This window comes from Copadichromis virginalis, linkage group LG11 (assembly GCF_057382275.1).
Source record: "Copadichromis virginalis isolate Kocher_CV1m ecotype Utaka linkage group LG11, C_Virginalis_male_GT1.1, whole genome shotgun sequence".
Taxonomy (NCBI): Eukaryota; Metazoa; Chordata; class Actinopteri; order Cichliformes; family Cichlidae; genus Copadichromis; species Copadichromis virginalis.
Genome location: NC_140628.1, coordinates 21562849 through 21586863, shown reverse-complemented (window position 1 = coordinate 21586863; position 24015 = coordinate 21562849). Strand labels below are relative to the sequence as shown.

Genomic DNA, 24015 nt, shown 5'->3' with positions numbered 1-24015 from the left:
AGTGGTTTAACAATGATAGATAGCACAACAGTGAGATGGCTGTCAGGTTTTACATGTTTGTTTATTTAACAAGTTAAATACAAAATGTCAAACTTCTAAATGCTCAAAAAATAGAAAACTAACACTTTAAAAGGCAACAATTACCATAACATTTTGGATTTCCCACAAAAATGCTAAAAAGCATCAGTGTTCATCTTTTCCCTGAAGACTGACATAGGCAGTCCCAGAGAAAGGCACAGATGCTTGCACATATACTGCAAAAAGGAAAAACTGCTGAGGAAGCTGCTCACACCCCTGAAATCTTTAGGGAGCCTCTGCAGCGTCCACTACAAATGACTGTAAGGAATATCAATATCTCACAAGGTCAATGTAAATGACATGGGACACAGTGAAACGAGGGTGGTTTAAACAGGCCAGGTTGTTTCAAGTACCAAGACAGTTGATACAAACCAAGAAAGTTTTTTTTTCCTTCTTTAAATTAACTGATAAGAATCAAACAGTTGTGATGAGATAAGGGCTGGGCCAAAACCTTCAGCCACTGCAGATTTTTTTTTCTTAAACAGACATCGTGCTGAGTTTGCAGAACAAATATCACCCAGACTCTGAGGCAGCTGGAAACCACAACATTAAAACTGTTAGAAGAGCCGGAAGATGGAAGAACACTGCTAAAAAGGAAATTCATACAGGAAGTTCAAATATACAAATGACATCTTTAGAATAGTCAAACACAACATATGTTAAGTAGACTTCTACAAAAAGGGTATCTTCAGTCATGGTCTCTTGGTTTGGCTGTATGTTCCAGAAAATGCAGAGGCAAGCAAAAACAAGCATTACAAAAAGGACTATTGTAATATTCATGCTGTGGTACTATCATGCTGGAAAATTTTCCCATCTTTAATTTCATCCAGAATTATTTCTTTAATGTTTGGAAATTCTTCTAAATTACTGTTTATATTCTTCCCTGTTTAAAACTATGCTTTCCTTTAGTACATGTGCTCTCTGAGACGATGAACCACAAATCCTGATGCTTTTCCCTGAATCTCCCTATATCGCTTATTTATTTTTATAGGAAATAGGAATAGGAAATCCCAGTCACCCTAAAATCCAATTTTTAAATCCTATTAAAAGTTTCAGCTTCCCACACCCTCAGCTGGCACCTTCAGTTTCTTGGGTTTTTTAATAGATACGTTTCAAATTCATAAATCATGTTTAACTTTTTGGTACCGCCCTCAACAACCCCCCACCCGCAAACTTATTTCTTACATCCTTGATTCCTCTCCTAGTGAGGTGAGGATAAGACATCATCACACACATAGAAACAGTATGGGTCTTACAGAGCAGATAGACAAAGGTCAGAGGAGACAAGGAGGCAAAAGGTAGAGATATGAGACAAGCCCACAACAAACCCCCTTACCTTCAACACAGGATTTTTTAACCAGTTCTTTTAACTTGGGATTAATTTACACAAGTATAATGTTTGTTTTTATCAAAAGGCAGTGTGCATAGATTTCACTTAAATAAAGTAACACAGACTCACTGTCTTTACTACATACATGCTTACTGCCATGTTTCATTTACTCCCCAAAAGCTCATTATGAGCCATAAAAATGCTGCATGATGATGCAGGAAAAAGATAAATGTCAAATCCTTGAGAAGGCTGAACCAGCTATTACTGGAGCTATTATTTATTATATTGACACATTAATAGGCATATTAGATTTCTGCATTTTTCTAGTTTGTCAGTCACATCTGTCACAGTCCTAGATACCAGAGATTTCTATGAACTTAAATAGACAGCTTGGTCAGTCACATCAAACAGAAACTTGCCAAGAGCAAGAGTTGATACCCAACAGCCTATAAACAGTGACCCCTTTAAAAGCCACTTCATCAGTCCTTCTGTAGCAGCTGGAAAAAGCAGAGGAGCAAAAGTTTTTGTTCCAAACCTCTGAGTCAGCAGTAAGGGGAGGCTGAGGGCCATGCTCCCAAAGGCCCCTGAAGCATTACCAGCAAACAAACACACCATCAGGCAGCAGGAGAGGGATGATAGGCCCAGACAGCGAGTCATAATTGTGAGAGTATCTGCTGAGAGCCAGTCAGAGAGTCCGAGCAGCAGGCAAGAACCACAGAGGAGAATCTGTGCTGTGTTATGGTCCTGACTGAGCCAAAGGAAATCAAAGGAGACCAACACTGGAGCCAGCACCTCAGCAGCCCATTCTGCTTCTCTCTGCAGGGAGGTTAGGTACGGGCTGGAGGGATGCAAGAGGGAAATTGCTGCAGAGATCCCAAGCAGAAAGAAGCCTACTGAAGGTGCTCTGTGGACCTGCAGAGAGAGAATGACCAAGTTTGATACTGGCTGGATAGATAGATTCACAAATGTCAAGTGAAAGATTTACGGTTTACTGCTAAAAGTTAGATGCAAAAGAAAAAGAAAACTAAAATAAAGGGAAATAGCTGAGGAAAGAAGGCCAAACCCAAGGATATTAAGTTTACTATCATTTATTAAAAGCAGAAACGACTCATTTACTACAAATAAATGTCCACACACAGATACTACATTGAGTGATACCCACCTTAAATAGTTTGTAAGAGGAGTGGAGTGCAGTGGCTGTCAAAATTATGTTGAAACATGACGTGACCCACTCTGTTAGATAGGACGCCATTGATCCTGGGAGACACGGCTAGAGAACACCAGGAAAATTACAGTCTTAATCAGCGTGTTTTTAGTTAGCTATTAAAACTGGAGACGGTGTCAAAATTTAAAAAATTTCACTGACAAACAGAGAAAACAATCAGCACCAAACTTTAGATAGGAACCACAATTGTAGCAGGAACAGCGGCCGTTTGTTTTGACACGTGACAAACAAGGATTTGGCAATGCGCAGGCGCAAAATGGTGCATTCAAGGCCATTCGTAAACCCTGCAACTATTCTAACCAAAATGACCACCAGGTTTGAAATGCTTTACGGATTACTTGATTATTTCTCATCTTTTTTTGAGCCCGTGTTTTATACAGATATCTGAAACAATGCAATTTTGTTTTCAAAAAATCTGAAAGCTCTCATTAATTAGCTGAATATGTTTGGTCGAACTAAAAAATATTAACCTGCATTTTCAAAGTTATATTTTAATATGTACACTCAAACTCTCAATAAACTGACGTCTAACAACTTTAGCAAATAACAAGAAGTAGTAGTTAATGATCATCACAAAGTGATGTATGTTCGTGATCTTTTATCTACAAATGTGCTATATAAATAAAATTTTACTTACTTACTTACTTACTTACTTACTTACGGTTTGTATAAAACCTCCAGTAACAAAAGTGAAACAGGAAAGACGGTATTTATTTTTCAGGCCATGAAGGCAGCAGAACTTCGAAAAGTATGGCGGCGAAGTGTTTGACAACACTAACAGAGCAGTGGATACGTGAAAGATTAAGGCTAAAACACCCGTGTCTCGGTAACTTTACATCCAAGCTAATATATACACTATGTAGGAGTAATCAGCAGCTAACTTTAAGGGTGAGACAGGGACATCAGACATTTGCTGTTGGAAAGTACTGTAGCTAGATACTCTGCCAGGCCAGAGCATCAGTAGATAAGCTAACGAGAGCTAGCGTAGCAATAAATGCTTCCTGCTCCAGACCACATCACCATAACATCTTAAAGTTATTACTTTTTTAATTTTGTTTAAATAGGCGACGTGCGGACATTGAGCCTTCCGGGGACATATGAGGAGAAGATCAGACACCTGGGAAATGGTCTGAGTAACTTTATCCGTCTGAAATCTCTGGATCTCTCCTGTAATGCACTCGTTTCAGTTGAGGTTAGTTTTAGATTGTTTTTTAAAAAAAATGGAATTCACAATTTATACTACTACTGAAGAAAGAGTCAGAGTTTAATAATTATAAATGATTAAGTGCAGTAGTGGTGTATAAACTATTTGATAGTTTGAGCAATCTCCCTCTAGGAATTTGAAGACATTTGTGAGTCCTCGTTGAACATGCTAATCACACTAGATGCAGTCTGTGTTGGCCTAACATGTAGTTACATTTCTAGGGAAGCTGCAGGGTTTCGTGTGGGGGGGGGGGGGGGGGGGGTTATGGTGGCTAGTGTTTAAATTACCCACTGAAGTATAAATCCCATGTAAGCCTATTGCAGCACAGCTAAGATTACCCTGAACACTAAAACTGCATGTTCTTATGCTGATATCGGCCAATACTGTATATTTTGTACATCAAGTAATATAATATATTGCATGACTAATAATATTTGCAGAGTCTGTATCTTAACCGTTCTATTGGTTTGTTCTCAGGGTGTGCAACATTTAAAAATGCTACAGAGGCTGATCCTCTACTATAACTGCATACCTTCTCTTGAAGAAGTGAAAGTACTGTTTGAGCTGCCATCGTTAAAAGAGTTGGACCTCAGGCTCAACCCTCTGGCCAAAAATAATCCACAGTACCGCCTTTACTTGGTGCATGCCATGCCCACCCTGCGCAAGCTAGGTAAGATGTTGTTTTGTTGCCCAGAATTTGCTCATCTCATGTCAGGTTTTAAAATAATAAGTTCTCCTCGTTGATTTACAGATAGCTGTTCAGTCAGAGATGCTGAGCGTAAATCTGCCTTGATGCAGTTCTCTTCTGAACTTCTTCCTCAGCAGATGAGCTTCTCTTTGAATCTGATTGATGATCGAAGGTATGCTGAACACAAAATCCTTAATGTAAATGAGCTTCAGCTCATTCTGTTTGATGAAAGAGTCAAATAAAGATCTGATACCAGATTTATAAGTAATATATTTTTGAAAATACTGTTTTTCTCTTATACACTCATGGACACTTTATTAGTTACACCTTACCAGTATTGATTTGGACCCCTTTTGCCTTCAAAACTGCCTTAATTCTTCATGGCACAGATTAATCGAGGTGCTGGAAACATTCTTCAGAGATTTTGGGACATATTACACGATAACATCACACAGCTGCTGCAGATTTGTCAGCTCCACATCCATGATGTGACTCTTCATTTCCACCGCATCCGACAAATGTTCTATTGGATTGAGATCTGGTGGTTGTGGAGGCCATTTCAATACACTGAAGTCACTGTCACGACCAGATTGAGATTATTTGAGCTTTATTTGAGCACGAGCCATAAATCCAGTGAGTTGTGGCCATGTTAACAGCTGATTCGATATTTACATTAACAAGCAGTTGAAAAGGTGTACCTAATACAGTGTCCATTGAGTGTATGCTGTTGTTCATAAAACAAGAATTTCTTCAGACCAGCAGCACAGGCAGCTACCGAGAAATGATAGTAAGGAGATTAAGTAAGGCTTGACAAAACATTGCTATAAAGTGATCCTTTTCATTTTTAATGATGAGGTTTCGTGGGTACATATGTTGAATTGGCAGAAAAAAAGAAACAGAAATGTGTGCCCACATTGACAGTTTTATGAATCAGAATCATAAGTAGATTTGTTGCAGTTTTATGCATCTTCGGGCTGGTGGAGCACATGAAAATGCAGCGAGACGAGTCTTCTCAACCTCGGTTGCTCGAGCGGCACCATTTGCTGTTTCATTTGTGGTTTTTCAGAAGCAGTGATCGCAGACCAGCTTTAACTGACCGCTTAACCAAGAGCCTTTCTGTCCTGACCGACACTCGTGATATTGAGCTGAACTTTGTTGCCACAAATGATGGAGAGCAAAGTGAAGCTGTCTCTGTGTCATTTCACAAGGAGGCCGATGGTAAGATGTCCAACTCCAAAAATCAAAATCAAACCTGACTAATTCATGTTTCTTTGTTTTAACTTCTGATAAATCCAAACCATCCACTGTTTCAGGTTTCAAAGAGAAAGTTTCTGAAGATTTTAGAAAACAGATGAGCTCAACTCCCAAACAGGTGCTTTTATTGTTACTACAGATTAAATAACATTAACAGTATAAAAGTTCATTATGAAGTAGCTCTGTTCTTATTTTTAGGAAACTGCTAAATCCATCCTCAGGTATCCACTCACTAAAACTGGTAAGCCTATTTTTCTAGTTTAGGAGAGTGCAGTTTTTTTCTATGTCAGTATCTTATTAGAATTGAGATCGCAGAAGAATTATTATGAGAATAAAGCTTTCTTTGAAGGTAAGAAATCCTTATCAGTAAGCAATTATGAAAACAACGTGTGACAGTGTGTATAATCACCACTAGGTGGCGACATAACTCTTTTCCTGTGGGTTTTTTTTAACACAACGTGCTTGTCAAAGGTCGATTAATATCACTGGGATTTTTTTTTATGTGTGTGTGCCACATGTAACTCGTCAGATAACAGTGAGTCCAAAGGGTCACAGATGAAAGATCTGTCTCATCAAAAAAGCTGCACCTCAATAAAAGTGCCTGAAAGACCAAAAGTGTCCTTTGGCCCCTACATAGAGCAACGTAGACCTGCTCATGGAAACCCAAAGCAAAAGGACTCTCCCAAACAAACCAGACATCCAGCTAAAGGGCATTTTACCCCAAATCCAGGTAGGAAATAAATTTGTGTTTAACAAAATCCCTGAGCTATGATTTCTTTATTCATTCCACATTTTGTAATTTTTACCAGATGAAAGCCTCCGTCACAGTTCCTCATTTATTAATATCCGGCCTCCCAGTCCACGACGCCCTGGTTTGAATCTGTCTGACCCTTTTAACCCCATCTTGCATCCTCCACGACTAACCTACTCCAGCTTCAACAAAACAGACGGGAGCTCCAGCCAGCCTGGGCAAGCTGAGAAGAAAAAAAAGGTTGGCAGCTATTTCGGTCCTCTTACTGATTTGCAAATGACATCGTGAGTCATTCCTCATTCATCTGCAGGGTTTTCCTTTGCACATCTATTCATGGAATCTCTGAACTCTCTTCCCAGGGTAGTTATAGGAAACCCCTGGAGATGCTCCTCAACCTCGTGGACAAACACTGGACAGGGGAGAGGTCACTGCATCAAAACAACAACTTCCTGTGTAAGTTTGGACTTTTGGTTTTGAGGAATGCGCTATCTGATTACAGAAGCCTGAGATAACGAATGTCTTCCTATCATCTCTATTTTTGGCCTCAGCTCAGGCAGTCCAGATCCTCTCCATGATGGAAAGCGATATTTCCAGTCGGGAAACTGAGGTCAGGACCTTACGGCGGGAAGCTGATGCACTTCGCTTTCAAGCGGCAGCACGAGAGGAAGAGCACAAAACTGAAGTGCACAACCTCTCTGCTCAGCTGGAGGAAGCTCGGAGAGCGGTGGTGAGTTGATCCACCACTCAAACACAACACCAAGCTTTAGAGAACCATAAGAGTAAACTTTATTCACAGTGTTCACTCTAACACAGGGCAAACTGAACGAGCAGCTGAGGGTCGTTTTAGAGGAAAACGTTGCTCTGCAGAAGCAGCTCATCAAGTTAGAACGCCATTATCTGAAATCTATGATGAAAAGCTCACATGTGTCTCAGATCAGAGGTGGGTGTACTTGCCACTGTGACATAAGCGAACATGCTGCTTTCCCTACTAAGTGTCCCAGTTTGTGTTTAGAAGCTCAGGCCGAAGTAGAGGAACTGAAGAAAGAGATCGAGGGGCTGAGGAAGAAAGTGCAGGAAGCTGAGAAAGTCAAAGAACTTTCAGATATGCTGCAAGAAAGCCACAGGTAAGAAGATAATGCTGTATTAGTGCTGACAGTTGATTTTGTTGTACCTACATGCTCAGTGTGAGTAAACTGATGTAATCTCAATCTCAACTCACCCCCTTGTTGGCTGGTTTTGTGATTTAAATGTGCCTGTGTTTGTGTTCTGCAGGTCTCTGGTGGCTACAAATGAATGCTTGTTAGCAGAGCTGAAGGGAAGTGGGGAACATTAATGCAGAATTTGAACAAAGAGATGCATGCCAGGATAAAAATATCAAAGCAGGACTATGCCGACCGTCATATTAGCATGTGCCAGCAAATATAAACTGCTTAAATTATTTTATTTTTAAAATTACTGCAGATTACTGCAAAATTGTAGTAAGTGCTATACCTTTTTTTATTTTATTCTTTTTTATAAATGTTTCTATTATTTAAAAAAATGTGCATAAGCTGCATTTACTCGATGTAAACAGTAACGGGGAAAGGCAATTCATTCAGGAAGCTTTGTGTATGAGTGTGTGACAGGGCTGTTGTATTAACAAATGATTTTCTGGGGGGGTGTTAGTGAAAAGGTCATAATGCATTTCCTGGATCTGTGGCGGGATCGTCTCTCTTTTGGCTCCTTTTTTAGTTTTTTTTCTGTTTGTAGGTCAGTCTCCATCTGCTTTGCACGCCGCAGTGGAATGAATGCATCTAGATTCCAGCTGCACTGTGACTTTATTTATACCTCTGCCTTCGGGCTGGAGAGATGCGCAGGCAGACATGCACTTTCCTCTTGCTAACACTAAATCAAGCCCTGGCAAACCAGGTTAGAGGTTTGGATGCTACACAAGCTGAATGTCTTCTTTTTCTTTTTATATGAATGTTACAGATCGTTGGTTGGTACTACTTGTAGGGAGTAAACTCCACAAAAAAAGAAAGAAAAGAAAGCAAGAACATAACTACTGTTTCAACAGACACTCCAAAACCTACTCAGCAGAGGTTCCAGGGTGTGCGTGCATGGTTTCTTTTTTTTTTTTTTAATTTTCAATAATGCACTACAAATCATGAACACACTTTAAGAGATCTAAAGAACAAGAACAAAAAAACAAACAGAAAACACACTGCATGCACTGGGGCATAATAGTACATTACAAGTTATTTGAAGGAAAAAAGGACAATATTGTGTCTCCACATTAAAAGGTGCACAGTATTTGGCATTAAGCACAGAAAACGGATCATACTCAAGCTACAAAAACACACTGATAGCTGCTAGTTTTGCACTTGATGCACGAGTCTTCATCAGCTGAGGCTACAAGTAGTGTGTGACATGAATCTGTCATTCTGCTGGAAAAATATTCTACAAAAGTATAATACTCGTTTGCAATTTTCCCTTTTTCTGATACAGTGTGTAAGGAAACATCAAAATCCCTGCGTTTGTTTGTTTTTTCTTCAGTTAAATCTGTGCCTTGGATGACTGTGCGCATTAGGAGATTTTTATCAACAAATATTAGAGCATTAGCTGACTTTGTACACGTACAGGTTCATACATATTGATTTCAAACAATACAAGATTTTGTCGTCTCACAATTTCATTACTTAATGTTTTTTTTTAACAACACAATGTTGTCCACCCAGTAGTCTCTTCTTACACCAGGCACAGCAGTTCCAATATAATATGACAGACTCCTACCGTCATCTATATGCTGCTGAATCAAATGCAATATACATAACATGCACAAAGTACAGCAATACATAATACAAATAGAAAATAAAACTTGAAGCCAGTGTCTTAAATTAATGTGGCTTTAACCTTTTTAGAATATACACAATCTTACCACAAATATATTAGAACTACTGTATAGAAATCTGATCAGGAAGTAAAATGTTAAAAATACAATCTTGTACAGTTAGGCTCATCTCATCTGTGGTTAGAGCTTTCTCTTTACCAATTTATTACTTAAAATGCATGTTAGCAAAACAGTTTGTGTATAATTAAATAAAATATGGTATGATAAAGCTAGATAAAGACTAAGAGGGAAAAAACAGGGAAGTCCTTTTAGGTTTTGTGTAAGAGCTTTAAGTAAGCTCGTTAAATTCTGCATGGGAGAGCTTTTGTTTTTATATGTATTTACAAAAGCAAGAAGGTATGATAAAGGTCACAAATATTTAGTCTGAGAGGGGTGACTAACTTTCACAAAAAAATCTCCCCAAAAAACGATTTTCTTGGTTCGAACTAAAGGCAGATTACTGAAAAGACAAGTGTGAGCTCATAAAATAACAAACAGCAGATTTCATGAAGACGAAACAGTTACTAAGTGCAGATGGCGAACAGACAACGCTGAAATCTGAATGAATTTAAGGTTTCGAAAGAGAAAAATCAATGATCTCTGTCAAAAACCTGTGCCAATTATCTTTGAAATGGCAAAACAAGCTAAACCGTGTAATCAGCTAAACATGGGAACAAATGTTTCTATTAAAAAGTGCAAATGTATATTCACCAAACTGTTGTCCCACTTTTGTTTTTCTTGGCATGTTGCTCATTGTGCTCAATAAATACAAGGCCCTATCATAACAACAAAGCCTAAATAGTCATAGCAAAGCAGTTTCTCTCATTTGTTCTCTTCAGTGTTTGGCAGTAACTTGCTATCAGACAGGAATGTACCAGCTGGTGATGAATTTGTAAAAATAGATGTAAACAGTTTTCCAGTTCTCACACTTCACGAAGAGAGGAACTCAAAAACACCTCTCTCGCTTGCTCGCTCTCACACACACACACTCACACATAAAATAGATGGATGGGGAAAAAATATGAAATCCTATGCTTTTGTGCTTTCTATGAGTAATCGTTTAATAGAAAATCATCCTAGTAGTTGATCAAATGTTTATTTCCTTGTCTTCGCCCTCACACGGGTCTGCCCGCAGTGGGTTTGGTCACCTTCTTTTCATACGACCCTTGATGCTTGTATCCCGAAACGTATCCAGAAGTGTCAACTATGTCTACTCGTCCCGCCTTACCCTTCCCGCGGCCGGTTTCGTCAAAACGCTCCTTGTGCGACCCTGTAAACTTGGTGGTGTCCGTAAGACGACTGACTGTTGGGGAAGCGACGGCTCTCTGTGAAGAAGTTCACAAAGAAAGTTTGAGTTTTTACTGCTGAAAAAGGAGACGTGTTGTGAAACTTTCCGATCGAATCTTACTGTGACTCCTGAAATGACCGGTGACTTCCCCTCGATCAGCTGGAACACCTCTGCCTCAGCCTCCTCTCCAGTCTTGTCTTTATACTTCTTCCTGGCCAGCTCTCCAAGCGCAACCTTGAACTCATCGAATATGATGGTGCGACTGGATTTCTTCCTGTAATATAGGAGGAAAGAATGGACATTTAAGTAGGAGTTTCAACACCTTTATAGTATATTACCTAACCCCGAAAAGTATAGTCATAGGAAAAAGATGATCTAGTCCTTACCAGGCCTTAAAATTAGGTAAATACCCTAAATACACTGAAGATTTACAGCAATACATGATGTATTACACCAAATCATTATTGAATTAACAAAACCTAAGCCAAAACATCAAAGCAAGCAAGTACACACCCCAGGCTTCAATATCTTGTAAAACCACCTTTAGGAAAAGCAATTTGAAGTAATCGTTTTTCTGTGTGACCTTATCAGTCTCTCAAATCGTTGTGAAGGAACTTATCTTGACAATGTTGCTTCAGTTCATTGAGGTTTGCGGGCATTTGTTTATGTACAGCTCTCTCAAGGTCCCACCACAACATTTCAATTGGGTTGAAAGTCTGGCATTTGACTTTTTCAGCCAGTCTCTTGTAGATTTGCTAGTGCGGTTAGGAACATTGTCCCTTTGCATGACCTAGTTTCTGCTAAACTTTAGCTGTCAGACAGATGGCTGCACATTTACCTCTAGATTAGTTTATTTTACAGATGATTTCATGGTCCACTCACTGACTGCACAGTGCCACAGAGCCGACAACTGAAAAATTAAGCCCAAAGTCAAACCCATCTAAAAGTATGGTAGCAAGTGGTATGAGGTATTTGTGCTGATGTGCTGTGTTTAGTTTGGCGCTGTGAATTACGGCCAAAGATTTCCACCTTGGTTTCATCTATCCAAAGGTCCAGACAGTTTGTCCAGATCCATTTTTACAAACCTAAGCTGTGCATTCCTTGGCATTGTGGTAACACATTTGAATGCACCAGAACAACAAACTTCTGCTTTTATGGAGGTGGTCATACTTGCTCATGATCTGTTATCAAGTGCATTTGATTACCAGCACCTTACTCTTTTAATTCTTATGAAAGCAGGGAGGGTGTAGTTTCAAACACTTGCATCCATCCTGGCCCTTTCTTAAATAAATAATGACACGATGAGATATGTCATGTTTTATAGTTCATTTGAGGCTGTATTTTTTTTTACCTCAGTTAAGACCTGCTAGGGCTAAAATACCTGTAGTATTTTAGTTTTGCATTTTCCCATTTATTCATTATTTTATTTTGCTATTCCCCTTGGCATATTTTGCTTCAGTATGGTAATAAAGGAGCTATCAGTCACAGTGTTGTTGATTCACCTTTGGTCCTTTTGGTTGGTCATTCAAAGACTTGCAACAGAAATGGTTACAAGTCAGGTGAAATGAGCCAGTCTAGCTGAAAATAGCCTGTAGTGTTAAACAAGAAAGTAAGCTAATTGGGAAATTAATATAAAAGCAGATGAATGAAAAAATAAAACTTTTAAATGAATTTTTTTAAACAAATACTTACATTGACTTATTTTTCCTGGTGCATGGTCATTTTCTTATTGACTTTTTTGAGAATTTAGGTCCTCCATAGTACCAAGTACTAATGTGTTTCAGAGCAGTTTGAGGTTAAGATGACAGTCCACAGTCTACACTCAGCCATGTGTGATCACTTTAATGTGGCAGATGTAAGACAGCATGGAGATGGTATCCTATTGAGATAAACAATGGGAAAACTTTCACGTCTCCCAGTGTGTCTCAGTACTTATGTGTCGCCTTAGCAACTCCACAGAGTGTAGCTCGCATTTGAGGCCGTCTCTTAAAATCATCCATCATAATGTGTTCGGCTCACGCACTTAGACCCAAATGTGTTTGACTGTAGCTGTCTGCTAAGTTCAGCCATGTATCTGGAAGGGTGTTGACTTCTCGTTTATCTGAGGATCGAACCGCTTGTATGAACTGAAAATCCTGCATCACGTCAATTTTTCTCCATCTCAAATTGCTCCACTTGTTTAAATGGCCATTTGCCATTTTTAACTTCCATGTGAAAAGTTCATAGCAACACAAACACAAACTGCTATCACTGTGGTGATAAACTTAAACACCTAAACAACAGCCTATAAAGCACACAGTCTCCCCTGGCAACCTGCTGCCATAGAAACAAGCTACAGTAAACAGAGATGTTTTGGTTTATTATTAATTTCACTTGTTCAGTGACTGGTTTTGTTTGGGCAATCCATCAGTGTTGAACATTTGGGAGCTTCATTCCCCCCCGAGTATGTTCCATGCTGTCTATTGTCAGAGGGGAAACTGGACTTTTAAACTGCCATTCCTGTGCAAGGAACATAGCTGTGTTTCCTCTCTGCAGACCTCCCCACACTGACCGGTTCAGTTCCTCACAGAATACAAAAGGCTAATCTGTGCAAATAAACAGAAGATGAGAAACTAACGAGGCTGTCATGAGGTTGAAAAGGACAGAAGTCAGAGGGTCATTATAACTTATTTTTGGCAGGGACACTGATAGTTGACCTGCTGTCTGTTGACATATATCAGCCATTTGGAATATATGATGCATATGGACTGAATGTATTACCCATGATCACATTCACTAATAAGGAAACCAAGCAGTGACTTCCAGGGATGAAACATGAATTCAACATCTGCGCCAATTTTTTTGTAAAGGCCACTTGAGGCTGGCTCCAACAGTAAGTCAAACCCCTCAGGCTTCAGTGTGAAAATGCCAAACTGGCTAACTGTGGTTACAGACTTGTGAAAACGCAGTTTTTAACTCTATAGCCAAGTCTCCCTTTATAACAACTGTCTGTTTGTTATAAACCAATGCTTGCACAATGCAACCAATGTAAGTTGCTTTAAACCTGCATTCTTATCTGAAGGACACCACATGGCGATAGCTGTGGTTGCAAAAAGACTTCCAGTCCTATGCGAAAAATGGCTCTCTGACTTGATCTCTATAAATACTTCCCTGCTGGGTTTATGGTCTGAGCCACTTGATAAAAATTAAGTCTGTTTTGTAATTCTTGGTTATACTATGTACCAAAAGGGAGGGTTATCGGTGGCATGTACATTGGCTAATGAATTGCGACTGACAAGTTGTTAGGAAATGCATGAGCAGTTTCACAGTCAGACCTGGACCTCACATCCTCTTTTATGAAAATGAGAACCACTTATCTCAAGGCTTATCAGATGCCTATGGATGATGTCACGGTAGCTATGTTAGCCTTTTGAATAGAGTCTTTGGAAACAAAGACTTTTTTAATGCTTCTACCTCTTTGTGATGAACCCCTTTTTAGGTACAAGCAACCATATGCTGCAGGGCTAAATGCAGTAGCCCAGGTTCGACTCCAACACGAAGCGCTTGCTTCTCTCTCCCCACTTCATCTCATCTCTTCATCTAATAAAGACAAAAAGGCCTAAAAACAAAAAGCTGCTTTCACTATCTTTCATGTTCAGACCTACTTTTCAGTCAATCAGTATTTGATCTACACATAGCACATCAAGCTATGTGCCGGTGGGGTTTTTTAAGGACTACACACATCTGCGTGAGTTGCATCCGCAAAATTCTTCACTCTTAGTTTAGTATCTACACAAACATAAAAATACTACAAACTTTATCCCAATATAGTCCCATCCCTCGCTTTAAAAAAAAAACAAAAAACATGGTGCAAGAATGATCGAGGCCTCAAAACATTTAGAAACTACTCTCTGACTTGGTGGCTATACCCATCTTTTATATACAGGCTATGGGAAATACAACCAAAGCCCTGGAAATAAGATGTCGTTACAAATTAATGAATCTATCTCAGATTATGTTGTAGCATTCTGGTTCCAAGCAGGCACATAGCATAGCAGAGACCTAATGTGGTGCAACAGACCTCCATATCCAGAATAAATAATGAGTCACTGGGCCATGCTGTAATTTGCCAGTCCTCATTAAGATCTTTAATTTTTTTGCATGCATTCTCCAACACTGATTAAAAGGAAAGTGATGATCTGCATCTCTTGCAATGCCAGCCCTCCCCCACTCAGCTGTGCCTGGAGTCAGAAACTACATGAAAAAGGGCCCTTCCCCCAGAACTGTATCTCTGTTTATACTGTCGGTGACGGCTAGGTATACAAACACCACATGTGTGGGGTTTTTTTTTTCACATTTTACAGTAATATTTTCTGGATCACACTCCAGAGCTGTGAGTCTTGAAAGAATTGCCTGCTGCACCACCTGGGATTAGAACCCGAGGGAATCAGATGACGGCACCTGTAAATTCACACACCAAACACACACATATCCAGAGACCTAATGAGACTACACAGAATTACTGGTAAGAAAAATGTGCAAAAAGCCATTGGGCATACTTTGTTCCTTAAAATTTGGGCCATCATATTATTTGCACACTTCAAAATACTGCTCACAAGTAGAGCTGGATGTAAACAAGACTCACAGTCTAAGTTCATTCTGTCCAGAAAAATATTTGTAAATGTAAACACAAATTGCCATGCCAGCAGCAAAGGTGTCGATGTGGTTGGCTCAGAAAAATGATTCTTCTGTTTGTTGTATAAACAGACAGCTGAAATAGGAAGGAATATTTTATTAATGCTCTTAAAACTCTTAAATGCATTGAATGTATTATGACTGATTCGCCATTATTCTCGCTGCTGTGCTCGTGCTCAAAGAAAATATTGTTTTGGACTAAGTCTACCTGAAATCGGACAGGATTACCCATTTTTTCCACCCTCCCATTTCCATCTTTAGACAACTTTGTGAAGTGGACAGACTAAGAGAGCGATAGGTGCATTTCAATATCCATCCATGTGTTTAACAATCTATTTCTGTATAATCTTGGAATCTCTTCCAGTAAATGTATATGAAAAATGACTTAGATTGGACTATATGCAGGTAGAAGATGGAAAATCTGCTAAATCAACGTGAGATTCCCGAGTAGATCTTTTTTCTCTCCATTCTTGTAGACACAATGAAGTGTGGCTCCCAGCCGTACTCCGCAATTCTGGTGCCGTCTTGCGTAATAATCCTTATTCAGATCATTCAACCAGGATGAAACAAGTTCAAAGCCTCTCTGTATATGAATGAAAACTCCAAAATAACCATGCGCACGGTCGCACAAACCAATGCTGTAAAAACCCCGCTCCTTACATCAGCTTTACTCTGTGCTACTGCACACAAGTCCCGTATTGTGTGTGAACAACACTGGAACAATATTCATTTTTAATGTGGCGTGGATCACATGTACGCTCGCCTTAAAAGTGTTACCAGCCTAGACAGCATCCGGATTTTCGGTGCATTTGGTAAACATGGGCACAGCTGTGCAGAAGACTTCTTTTTTTTTCACTCCCATGGCGAAATAATATTGAGGTCACAGTAAAGGGTGAATCAGCCCAGCCTGAGGAAATATAAGATGAGCCATCCTGGCATTTTGTTCTAGCTGCTGTTTTTGACCAACCGAATACTACAAGTCTCCTTAATAAAAGAAAGAACAGCATGTTCTGAAACAGAACATGAAATTCAGAAACTGCTAAACCGAGCCTTGGATTTGTTTATGATATTTTGATGGCTTTATAAACTGATGATCGTGACTGACTTACTTATTAATGACTAAAGTTTAGTTTAATAATAGCTAGATGCCCTTCATGTGTTCATAGTTACTGTACAATAAGGTTGATACCTGCTAAAAACATTAATTTAGTTCTTTGAAATGTTCTGAAACAGAAACGAAATAGTTTTCAGTTTTATGTTCTTTGAACCACAATTCTAAATGTTTGCAATTCTCTACCAACAATCATCTACAAAATGACAAATGCAATAAATAAAATATGCGCTTCTGTCGCGACACAACAGCTAAGTGATTTAAACAATCAATTGCAAATTGGAAGGTAAAACCCAAATATGATGGAAAAGACTTTCTACTAATCCAAACTGAAATTGTATCCTTAGTGTGCAATAATGTCGGTGTCTTTCTTACTTGACTTTGCTGAAGACGATGTCCACGTCAGTGAGGGTGATGTTCTTGCCGTCGATCACGCCGCAGTCCTTGCAGAGCTTGGACCAGTTCTTGCCGTGCATCTCCTTGCCGGTTGCACGAGTGTCGCCGTGGATGGCGAAGCGTCGAAATGATTCTTCCAAAGCAGTAATCTCCACCGGTGTAGATGACCCGACACCACCGTCGCTAGTCCCATTGGACTCGGTCGAAAGCCTCTTGGATGCCCGGTCTTTAGAGTGTTCACTATGCGGCCGTAATGGGGCCGAAGTCATATTAGGGTGCTTAGCTGTCTGGACTTTAAAATCGTCTATGTTGTCTCTGGAAGGTAAAATAGCAAATAATCGGGTTATCCATGTGATGTCAGAAGTATAAAAGGAAGTTTACTGCTACTGAGATCAAGTGTACATGCACTGAAGTTATTCTTTTCTAAGCAGACTTGTGAATAGTCACAACAGAGGAGGTCTGTAAAAGAATAAGAAATTAAGTGAGTTGGGAAAAGCAGCCCCTGCAGCATGTGAGGTTTTGGCTGTGCATCAAGAAACATAAATAATTCCCTGTAATATTTTCCATTTACAAGAAAAGCTCATGGATTTGATCACAATCATCGGATAAGAGAGGAAAGAAACGTACAGCCTAAACATGGATACCAGAAAGGAAGAGGAGGATTTTCTGGAAAAATAAATCTGTTCTAAGATAAAGTGCAGTTTAAAAAAAGTGCTCACACTGCCTGTGAATGGGCAGACATCACGGTTCTGGTAGAGAAGTGAGAGTTATAAATAGATCTCTGGAATTCAGTGTCACACAAATCAAGAAACAGGAGTGTATAAAACACGCACACACACCCCACACACAAAACTGTGGACTGGAAGCACTTGTAGTGTCATATACTACAGCTAAAACGACTTACTTCTGGTCTGCCATGTTTGTGCAGGAATTTGGTTCCCTCTGTGCAGTGTCTTGATTAGCCAACTTTTCTTTTCTCTTTGTGCTGTGGGAGAGATCAGAATGAAAGTGGTTAATGTTATGGGTGTGTACAGATGTGAGTGTCAGGGAGGGGTAAGAGGGAGAGAAATTTAATTAAACCAATTAACCCAGCAGCATAAAAACTGAAAGTGGTGCTCATACTACTAATACAAGGTCAAAATCCTTCTTATAATCAGTAAAAACAAATTTATTTCTGCTTTCTACAGTCTGTGAGGACACACATCTTTCCACTGTCACTTCATTCAGTCTCTCCTAACACATCGGTCAGATTTGCAGCCACAGAAGCAAATTCTTCTTCTCAAGTCAGCTTTACATAAACATACAAAGGAGTGACAAAAAGAAAAAAGCCAGTAAAAGCTTTTTTTTTTCATTCTATAAATATAACAAAACCCTGCATTATGTTTGGATGATGCATTTCTGCTCACCTTTCAGCTGTTCCCATACTCAGCTCAGCATCCTTAAAGAAACAGTGCTGCCACTGCAAAGTACACCCAAACAAACTCTCTACAACAATTTGCCAGAAGTTGTACTCACGTCGGTTTTAAAAAGATACAAACGAGAACCAAACCAGAGCGGGATGCTGCGTCCTGCGGTTCAAACCGTCTGCTCTGGCTAACAAAGTTTAAGCAGCTCCCTCGAGTCACCAATGAAGTGCTTTTACGCTCCCCCAGTGGCAGTGGCAATATGAAGGGCTTTGTTTCCACAATCCTGTAGCTAACAATCACAAACAGGGCCTAGCTAAGGACGGTCGATGCTTGAATACGTACCAAAGTTAAAAGATTGACACTGCATAAAGCCATTATATTCAGAATGTTGAATCTTTGTGAGGAAAAAGAGATTATTAATGTGTCTGAATAATAGCATTCACAGCTATAGACACTGGGAACCCATTGTCCAAGGCAAGTGGCTTCTCTGTCTGACCCATGCCATTTCTTCACGCATGCACACGGTGACATCGCAGAGTACCACTATTGATGGCAGGGGCTTCTGTAGTCATATGTCATCGAGATCTCCAGCCAAGACAATTGAGACTGAGTTATTGAGGTTGCTGAAGTCTCAATGGATTACCAATAAAGTTCGTCACCATTAAGGAGAACAGAAAATCATTACCATTTTTACTGAAGTAATGTATTTACCACCTATATCACCTATATAAATATTTGTGCATTTTTAGACATGATCAAGAAGATGTGCTGAATATCAATACCAGCATCAGAATGGGGAAAAGGAGGGATTTAAGTCACTTTGAACATGGCATGGTTGTTGGTTCCAGATCAGGTGATCTCTGTATTTCAGAAACTGCTGATCTGCTGGGATTTCCCACACAGCCATCTCTGAGGTTTACAGAGAAAGGTCTGAAAAAGAGGAAATATCCAGTAAGCATCGGCTGAAATTGCCTGACATCAGTCAGGTTATATTGAGAGGAGAATGGCCAGACTAGTGTGAGCTGACAGAAATAGTTCAATAATTCCTTGGTTACAACCCAGGCATTCAGAATAGTGTCATCATCTAAACACACAACAAGCTGAAACTTGAAGCAGAGGAACTATAGCAGCAGAACACCACACCAGGTGCAACACCTGTCAGCTAGGAACAGGAAACTGAGGTACAGTTCTCATGAGCTCATGAAAATGTAATAATATGAGATTGCAAAATGTTTCCTGGTCTGATGAGCCTCAGATTTTGTTACACCATTTAGACGGTTGGGTCAGAATTTTGAATAAACACCATGAAAACATGGATCCATCCTGCCTTTTATTAACAAATGAAGCTGGTGGTAGTTTTAGTGGAAAGTGATATTTCCTTGGCACACTTTGGGATTCTTAGTATCAAGTGAGTATCATTTAGAGACCACAGATTTGAACTTTGTGACATATCAGAAAGTTCAACTTGGTTTCTTGAACGTGACAATGAGTTTGCTGTACTCAAATGACCTCCACACTCCAACAGAGCACTGTTGGGATGTGGTGGAAATGCTGAGTGCTATTTTATTTTATTTTATTTTATTTTTTAAGTTATCATGATTTTACTGCTCATAATCAAATTGTATCTTCAATTTAAGAGTCTTAACTTTGATTTAATTGAATTTCAGAAATGGATTGTAATTTTACTCCTTAAGACTTAAGACTTACTACCTCACATTTTCAACCTGTGTCCATACTTCAGGAAGGAGAGGCCAGGGTGAGGTGGAATGGGATTTTACTTAAAATTGCAGAAGGAGAGTCAGATCAAGAGCTGTCAGGACATACCAGCTTTGAAGTTTTTAGGCATTAAAATGTCTAGAAGGGGAAGTAAGAACCTTTTAAACCATGCTGAAATCAGGTTAAAACTGTTTTTTAGAATGAAACATGAAAACAGGACAACGCTGCCCACAATCACCTAGACAACGGGTTCTTTGATTATATCAAACAGATAATAGGCAACAAAGTTTTAGAAAAAGAACATATCAAAGCTCACAAACCAGGTATGTGTTTATGAAGGTAGCATTAAAACTGAAAACATGCTGGAGCTGAAAACATTTTTCAGCATATCTGTGACTCAGATAACCTAAAATCTGAATTTAACTATTTGAATAATAGCTAATTCAATGAGTTGAGATGGATTCTTCAAGATTGGGCAGCCCATCACAGTAACAAATCAATGATGTTCCTCTTCATGGAACTAATATAACTTCATGTAGGCATGCAACTAAATAGTAGTATAAATACTGATTATTATAGCTATATAATCTCTTCAACATTTAATTTGAATTTATCTTTGTTGTTAGATTGTAAAGTAAAGACTCAATAATACACAGAAAACCTCAACATCAAACAACTGTCTATGAGCAAGTAGTTGGCAACAGTGGGAAGGAAAAGCTCCCTTTTAACAGGACGAAACCTCCAGCAGAACCAGGCTCAGGGAGGGGCAGCCACCTGCCGTGACCGGTTAGGGGCGATAGTCTATAAATATCCACCACTGTTTCCTAGAGCCTAAAAATATTGACTTTATAAAAGATGTTCGCTCCAAAATTAAATAAATAAACAAATAAAAGCTTGAAAAAGTCCTTAAAGGAATTGCTGATTATCAAAATTTCTTTTTGAAACAAGATTTTTACTATCTATATTGCAATGCCATATACAATTAATAACTGACATAACATAATCTACATAAAATTCATAATACTCTAAGCAATTCTGCAATTGCTTCCTGTATCAGCGACACTGAGGTACTGTGATTATATACCTCACTCTCTGTGGAGATCCACATCCTTTCAGTACACTAGCTGCTCACTGTGTTTTCCTTTGTGCTTTAATGAGAGCAACTAAATCTAACAGAAACAAAGGAATCCTTTCACCGTCCTCCTTGAATTTATTGTCAGCAGTGTTAAGTGCCCAAGTACTCAGTACAACAAGCCTCCTCAAATGATACATAAAATTAACACTGCACAGAGTTCATTGGGATAAGGCACAACACACACTGAGATGAACTGAAATGTGGCCCTCTGAAAGTCTTTGTTTCATTGCCTTTTCTTGGATTTGGCCCGATACAGAAAAAATAGACAAACATTACCATTACAGATCAAATTTGCCTTGTGCCACTTTTTTTTTGTCCCACTTTGCCACATACAAATGAGAAGCCGTTTGGTTAAGGGCAGATCTCCAGAGACAAATCTGTTACTGGATGACAGCATGCTTACATACACTCTCCTTCTGGCAATACGCTGCACAGATGAGTGCCTTAACTATAAATCGACCCATTTTGAACTGCGTCTATTCATAGCAACAATACATTGCCACGAGTGGAACATTCTATTCATTCTTAGGGGAGCAGATCAGACAGCAGACAACATGCAGGCGATAAAAAAGAAAAAAAAAGAGGGAGAAAAATTTGGTGTTAATCTGTTAGTTTGGCAGATGGTGTTTAAGTCACAAAATGATGACACTGTTGTCAGAGTGAGAGAGAGAGAGAGAGAAAAGACAGTGTCTGTAACCTACTGCTTCATCATGCTATCATGGTGAGTGGGGATGGAGGGATCCCATCTGCTTTCTATCTAGATCACCTATCCTTTCCAGGCAGCTGCTCTGGAATGTGACCATGTCAGTCAACTGTTACCACCCCGGTGTCTGCTCAGGGCTTCACCCTGCGCTCAAGTCGCTTGTTTAGTTCTAACAACCCCATGTTTCTTCAAAAAAGTTCAATACAGCCCCTTAAATATATCCCGGTCTGTTCAGTCCCCAGTCCTCACTCTCCACACAAGGAGAGAGGACACGACATTAGCATGCCGCAGCCCAGGTCTGAGGTCACCACCACGCTGTCTCTGTCATTCCTCGCCTCCCCAAACACTTGAACAGCTCTGTGAGCCAGAGATCTTGGCAAGCATTACGCTGTAGAAAAATAAGATGTTTAAAACACGACGCAGTGGTTATTGTTGGCAGCAGCAAATGGAGGTAATAACAAAGCCCAGGGATCCTTATGCAGCTGCACATTGGAGCAGGATACATGATGCCAGAGACAGCAGAAGCGTCCCTGACATGGCTCATGGGGAGAAAGGCCTGTTGAGCCAGCAACAAAATGCATTCTGAAGGGAGTACGGTTAAAGATTTTTGGGAGGGTAGACTGTGTTGTATAACTTTTCATTTTAGAGTCTTTTAATTTCGTGGAAATGCAACCAAATGTCTCAGCTGAAACATAAAAATATAGCAGAGCACACCAATGCCAGCTATCCTCCCGTTTGATTTGTATTCACTGTCTAAAAAACCCCACTGACTTTGCATATCTGACCTAAATTTGAGTCATCACAAACAAAATAAGATGATTTACACCGTGAGATTAATTGTTTGCGACAGAACCCAAAGGCTCCTGGTCGAGTGCAATAAAAAACCTACACAGTGAAATCTAGGACAAACTCAGTGACTGTCTTCCTCTCAGCCATACCTAATTCAACCAATGGCAGCAGCGCCATTAGATGAGAGGAATTAAACATATTGTGTTCGCGCAGTGCTTTAGTGACACTGCTTCCAAAATAATGCACTAATGGCTCCTTCAAAACCACAACCTAATACCACCACAGACAGTCGCAATTGGACATATTAATGTGATTATCTTGTATTAATTTGAAATTAAGCAGAGCTGAGCATCGGATTATGACACAGATCTTTTTTTTCTTCCCGTGCCTAATTATGTAACTACCTACTCGTAGCCCAGCAGCTCCCCCCCCCCCCCCCTTTTTTTTTTCTAACCATTAATGGTGCTTATTAAAGGAGCTTCCACTCTCGCTCTCATTGCGTTCAAAGGATAAACGGATGAGGGGAGAAAGCTCTTGTTTATATCAGTGGACATGGCTGCAGCTGCTGCTTAAACCACAGAGTCCGAGTGCGTTTATTGAGCGAAACGTGTTACATAAACTTGCAAACGCCAGATTCACACGTCCACGTGATCCGTTTGTTATTGTCAGCCCTTGCGAGTCTGCCTGTCCGGAACATTAGGTACAGCCCAGGTATGCGCGAATCGAGCAGTGTCAAAATAAATCCTTTTACAGGAAATTCTAAATAAAAAGGAAATACATGCAGAAACTTGCAAAAAAAAAAAAAGACCCGCAAATGAATCACATGAATCAGTGTAGGCTGGCAATCATTTTTTCCAGGTTGTGAAAACATGCAGGTCTACCTTGTAGTCAAAACAAACTACGTTTTTTGTATCTTTTATTGTTTATGAAGTAAATACGACAAATCGTTTTAATTACCTGGTGACGTAATCCTCCAGCTCCTCGCGAATTTCACAAAATCATAATTAAGCAGCGAGGAGTCTTCAACTATCTTTCCTCCCTGTTGCCTGGGATCAAGACTACCCGATGGTTCAGTCCCTCTGAGATGCTGAAGAGAAACCAGACTGCTGATTGGCTGCTGTCGAGTGCGCCGAGCTGTTTTCTCTTTTCTTTTTCTTTCTTTCTTTTCTTTTTTCTTTTACCGCCCCCTCCTCCTCGCCTCCTCGTTTTAGGCACGACGATACCACACTGGAGCTGTGATAAACAACCAGCAGCATCTTTTCGTGCTTTGAGGGGAGGAGATAGTAGATGTAAACAAGGGATGGAGGATCGTACGAAATGATAGCTTTATTAATAATAGCAGCTGTCTGTAGCCATGAACCTTGGAAGGACATGCATGAGAGAGGCCAGTGGTCACAC

The 24015-nt window shown here is 39.7% G+C and overlaps 3 protein-coding genes across 11 annotated transcripts; 1 reads left to right on the top strand and 2 right to left on the bottom strand.

Annotated features, from left to right (window-relative positions):
* Positions 1-42: 42 nt before the first annotated feature.
* LOC146698520 (transmembrane protein 276-like) lies at positions 43-2955 on the bottom strand. 3 transcript variants are annotated; one of them, XM_085473670.1, is made up of 3 exons: positions 2775-2955; positions 2571-2678; positions 43-2320 (listed from the first exon to the last, which is right to left on the bottom strand). In XM_085473670.1, the coding sequence occupies exons 2-3, from the start codon at positions 2658-2660 to the stop codon at positions 1778-1780; spliced, it is 633 nt and encodes a 210-aa protein (XP_085329796.1). In that variant the 5' UTR covers positions 2661-2678; positions 2775-2955; the 3' UTR covers positions 43-1777. The 3 variants fall into 3 exon arrangements, with proteins under 3 accessions (XP_085329796.1, XP_085329797.1, XP_085329795.1); XM_085473671.1 differs by having other exon boundaries at positions 2797-2955; XM_085473669.1 differs by having other exon boundaries at positions 2571-2955.
* A 407-nt stretch (positions 2956-3362) lies between these two features.
* On the top strand, positions 3363-8951 carry cep72 (centrosomal protein 72). 4 transcript variants are annotated; one of them, XM_085473660.1, is made up of 14 exons: positions 3363-3459; positions 3698-3825; positions 4315-4507; positions 4589-4697; positions 5595-5743; positions 5839-5897; positions 5978-6020; positions 6309-6509; positions 6589-6770; positions 6890-6983; positions 7079-7257; positions 7344-7470; positions 7543-7654; positions 7803-8951. In XM_085473660.1, the coding sequence occupies exons 1-14, from the start codon at positions 3384-3386 to the stop codon at positions 7861-7863; spliced, it is 1713 nt and encodes a 570-aa protein (XP_085329786.1). In that variant the 5' UTR covers positions 3363-3383; the 3' UTR covers positions 7864-8951. The 4 variants fall into 4 exon arrangements, with proteins under 4 accessions (XP_085329786.1, XP_085329787.1, XP_085329785.1 ...); XM_085473661.1 differs by having other exon boundaries at positions 5592-5743; positions 6417-6509; XM_085473659.1 differs by having other exon boundaries at positions 5592-5743.
* On the bottom strand, positions 8573-23799 carry tppp (tubulin polymerization promoting protein). 4 transcript variants are annotated; one of them, XM_085473665.1, is made up of 5 exons: positions 23575-23799; positions 17773-17853; positions 16848-17183; positions 10808-10961; positions 8573-10724 (listed from the first exon to the last, which is right to left on the bottom strand). In XM_085473665.1, the coding sequence occupies exons 2-5, from the start codon at positions 17784-17786 to the stop codon at positions 10515-10517; spliced, it is 714 nt and encodes a 237-aa protein (XP_085329791.1). In that variant the 5' UTR covers positions 17787-17853; positions 23575-23799; the 3' UTR covers positions 8573-10514. The 4 variants fall into 4 exon arrangements, with proteins under 4 accessions (XP_085329791.1, XP_085329793.1, XP_085329792.1 ...); XM_085473667.1 differs by lacking the exon at positions 23575-23799 and adding an exon at positions 18617-18697; XM_085473666.1 differs by lacking the exon at positions 23575-23799 and adding an exon at positions 18384-18573.
* Between the last annotated feature and the right edge of the window lie 216 nt (positions 23800-24015).

Bases quoted from the DNA above. Each gene is read 5' to 3' on its own strand.
- LOC146698520 (XM_085473669.1), bottom strand. From the start codon at position 2,660: ATGGCGTCCTATCTAACAGAGTGGGTCACGTCATGTTTCAACATAATT. The intron at 2,321-2,570 runs GTGGGTATCACT...CTCTCTCTGCAG, and splicing joins CCTCTTACAAACTATTTAAG to GTCCACAGAGCACCTTCAGT.
- cep72 (XM_085473659.1), top strand. From the start codon at position 3,384: ATGGCGGCGAAGTGTTTGACAACACTAACAGAGCAGTGGATACGTGAA. The intron at 3,460-3,697 runs GTAACTTTACAT...TTGTTTAAATAG, and splicing joins GCTAAAACACCCGTGTCTCG to GCGACGTGCGGACATTGAGC. The intron at 6,510-6,588 runs GTAGGAAATAAA...AATTTTTACCAG, and splicing joins GCATTTTACCCCAAATCCAG to ATGAAAGCCTCCGTCACAGT.
- tppp (XM_085473663.1), bottom strand. The intron at 17,184-17,772 runs GTAAGTCGTTTT...TTTACCTTCCAG, and splicing joins ACAAACATGGCAGACCAGAA to AGACAACATAGACGATTTTA. The intron at 10,962-16,847 runs GTAAGAAAGACA...CCTATATTACAG, and splicing joins ATCGTCTTCAGCAAAGTCAA to GAAGAAATCCAGTCGCACCA.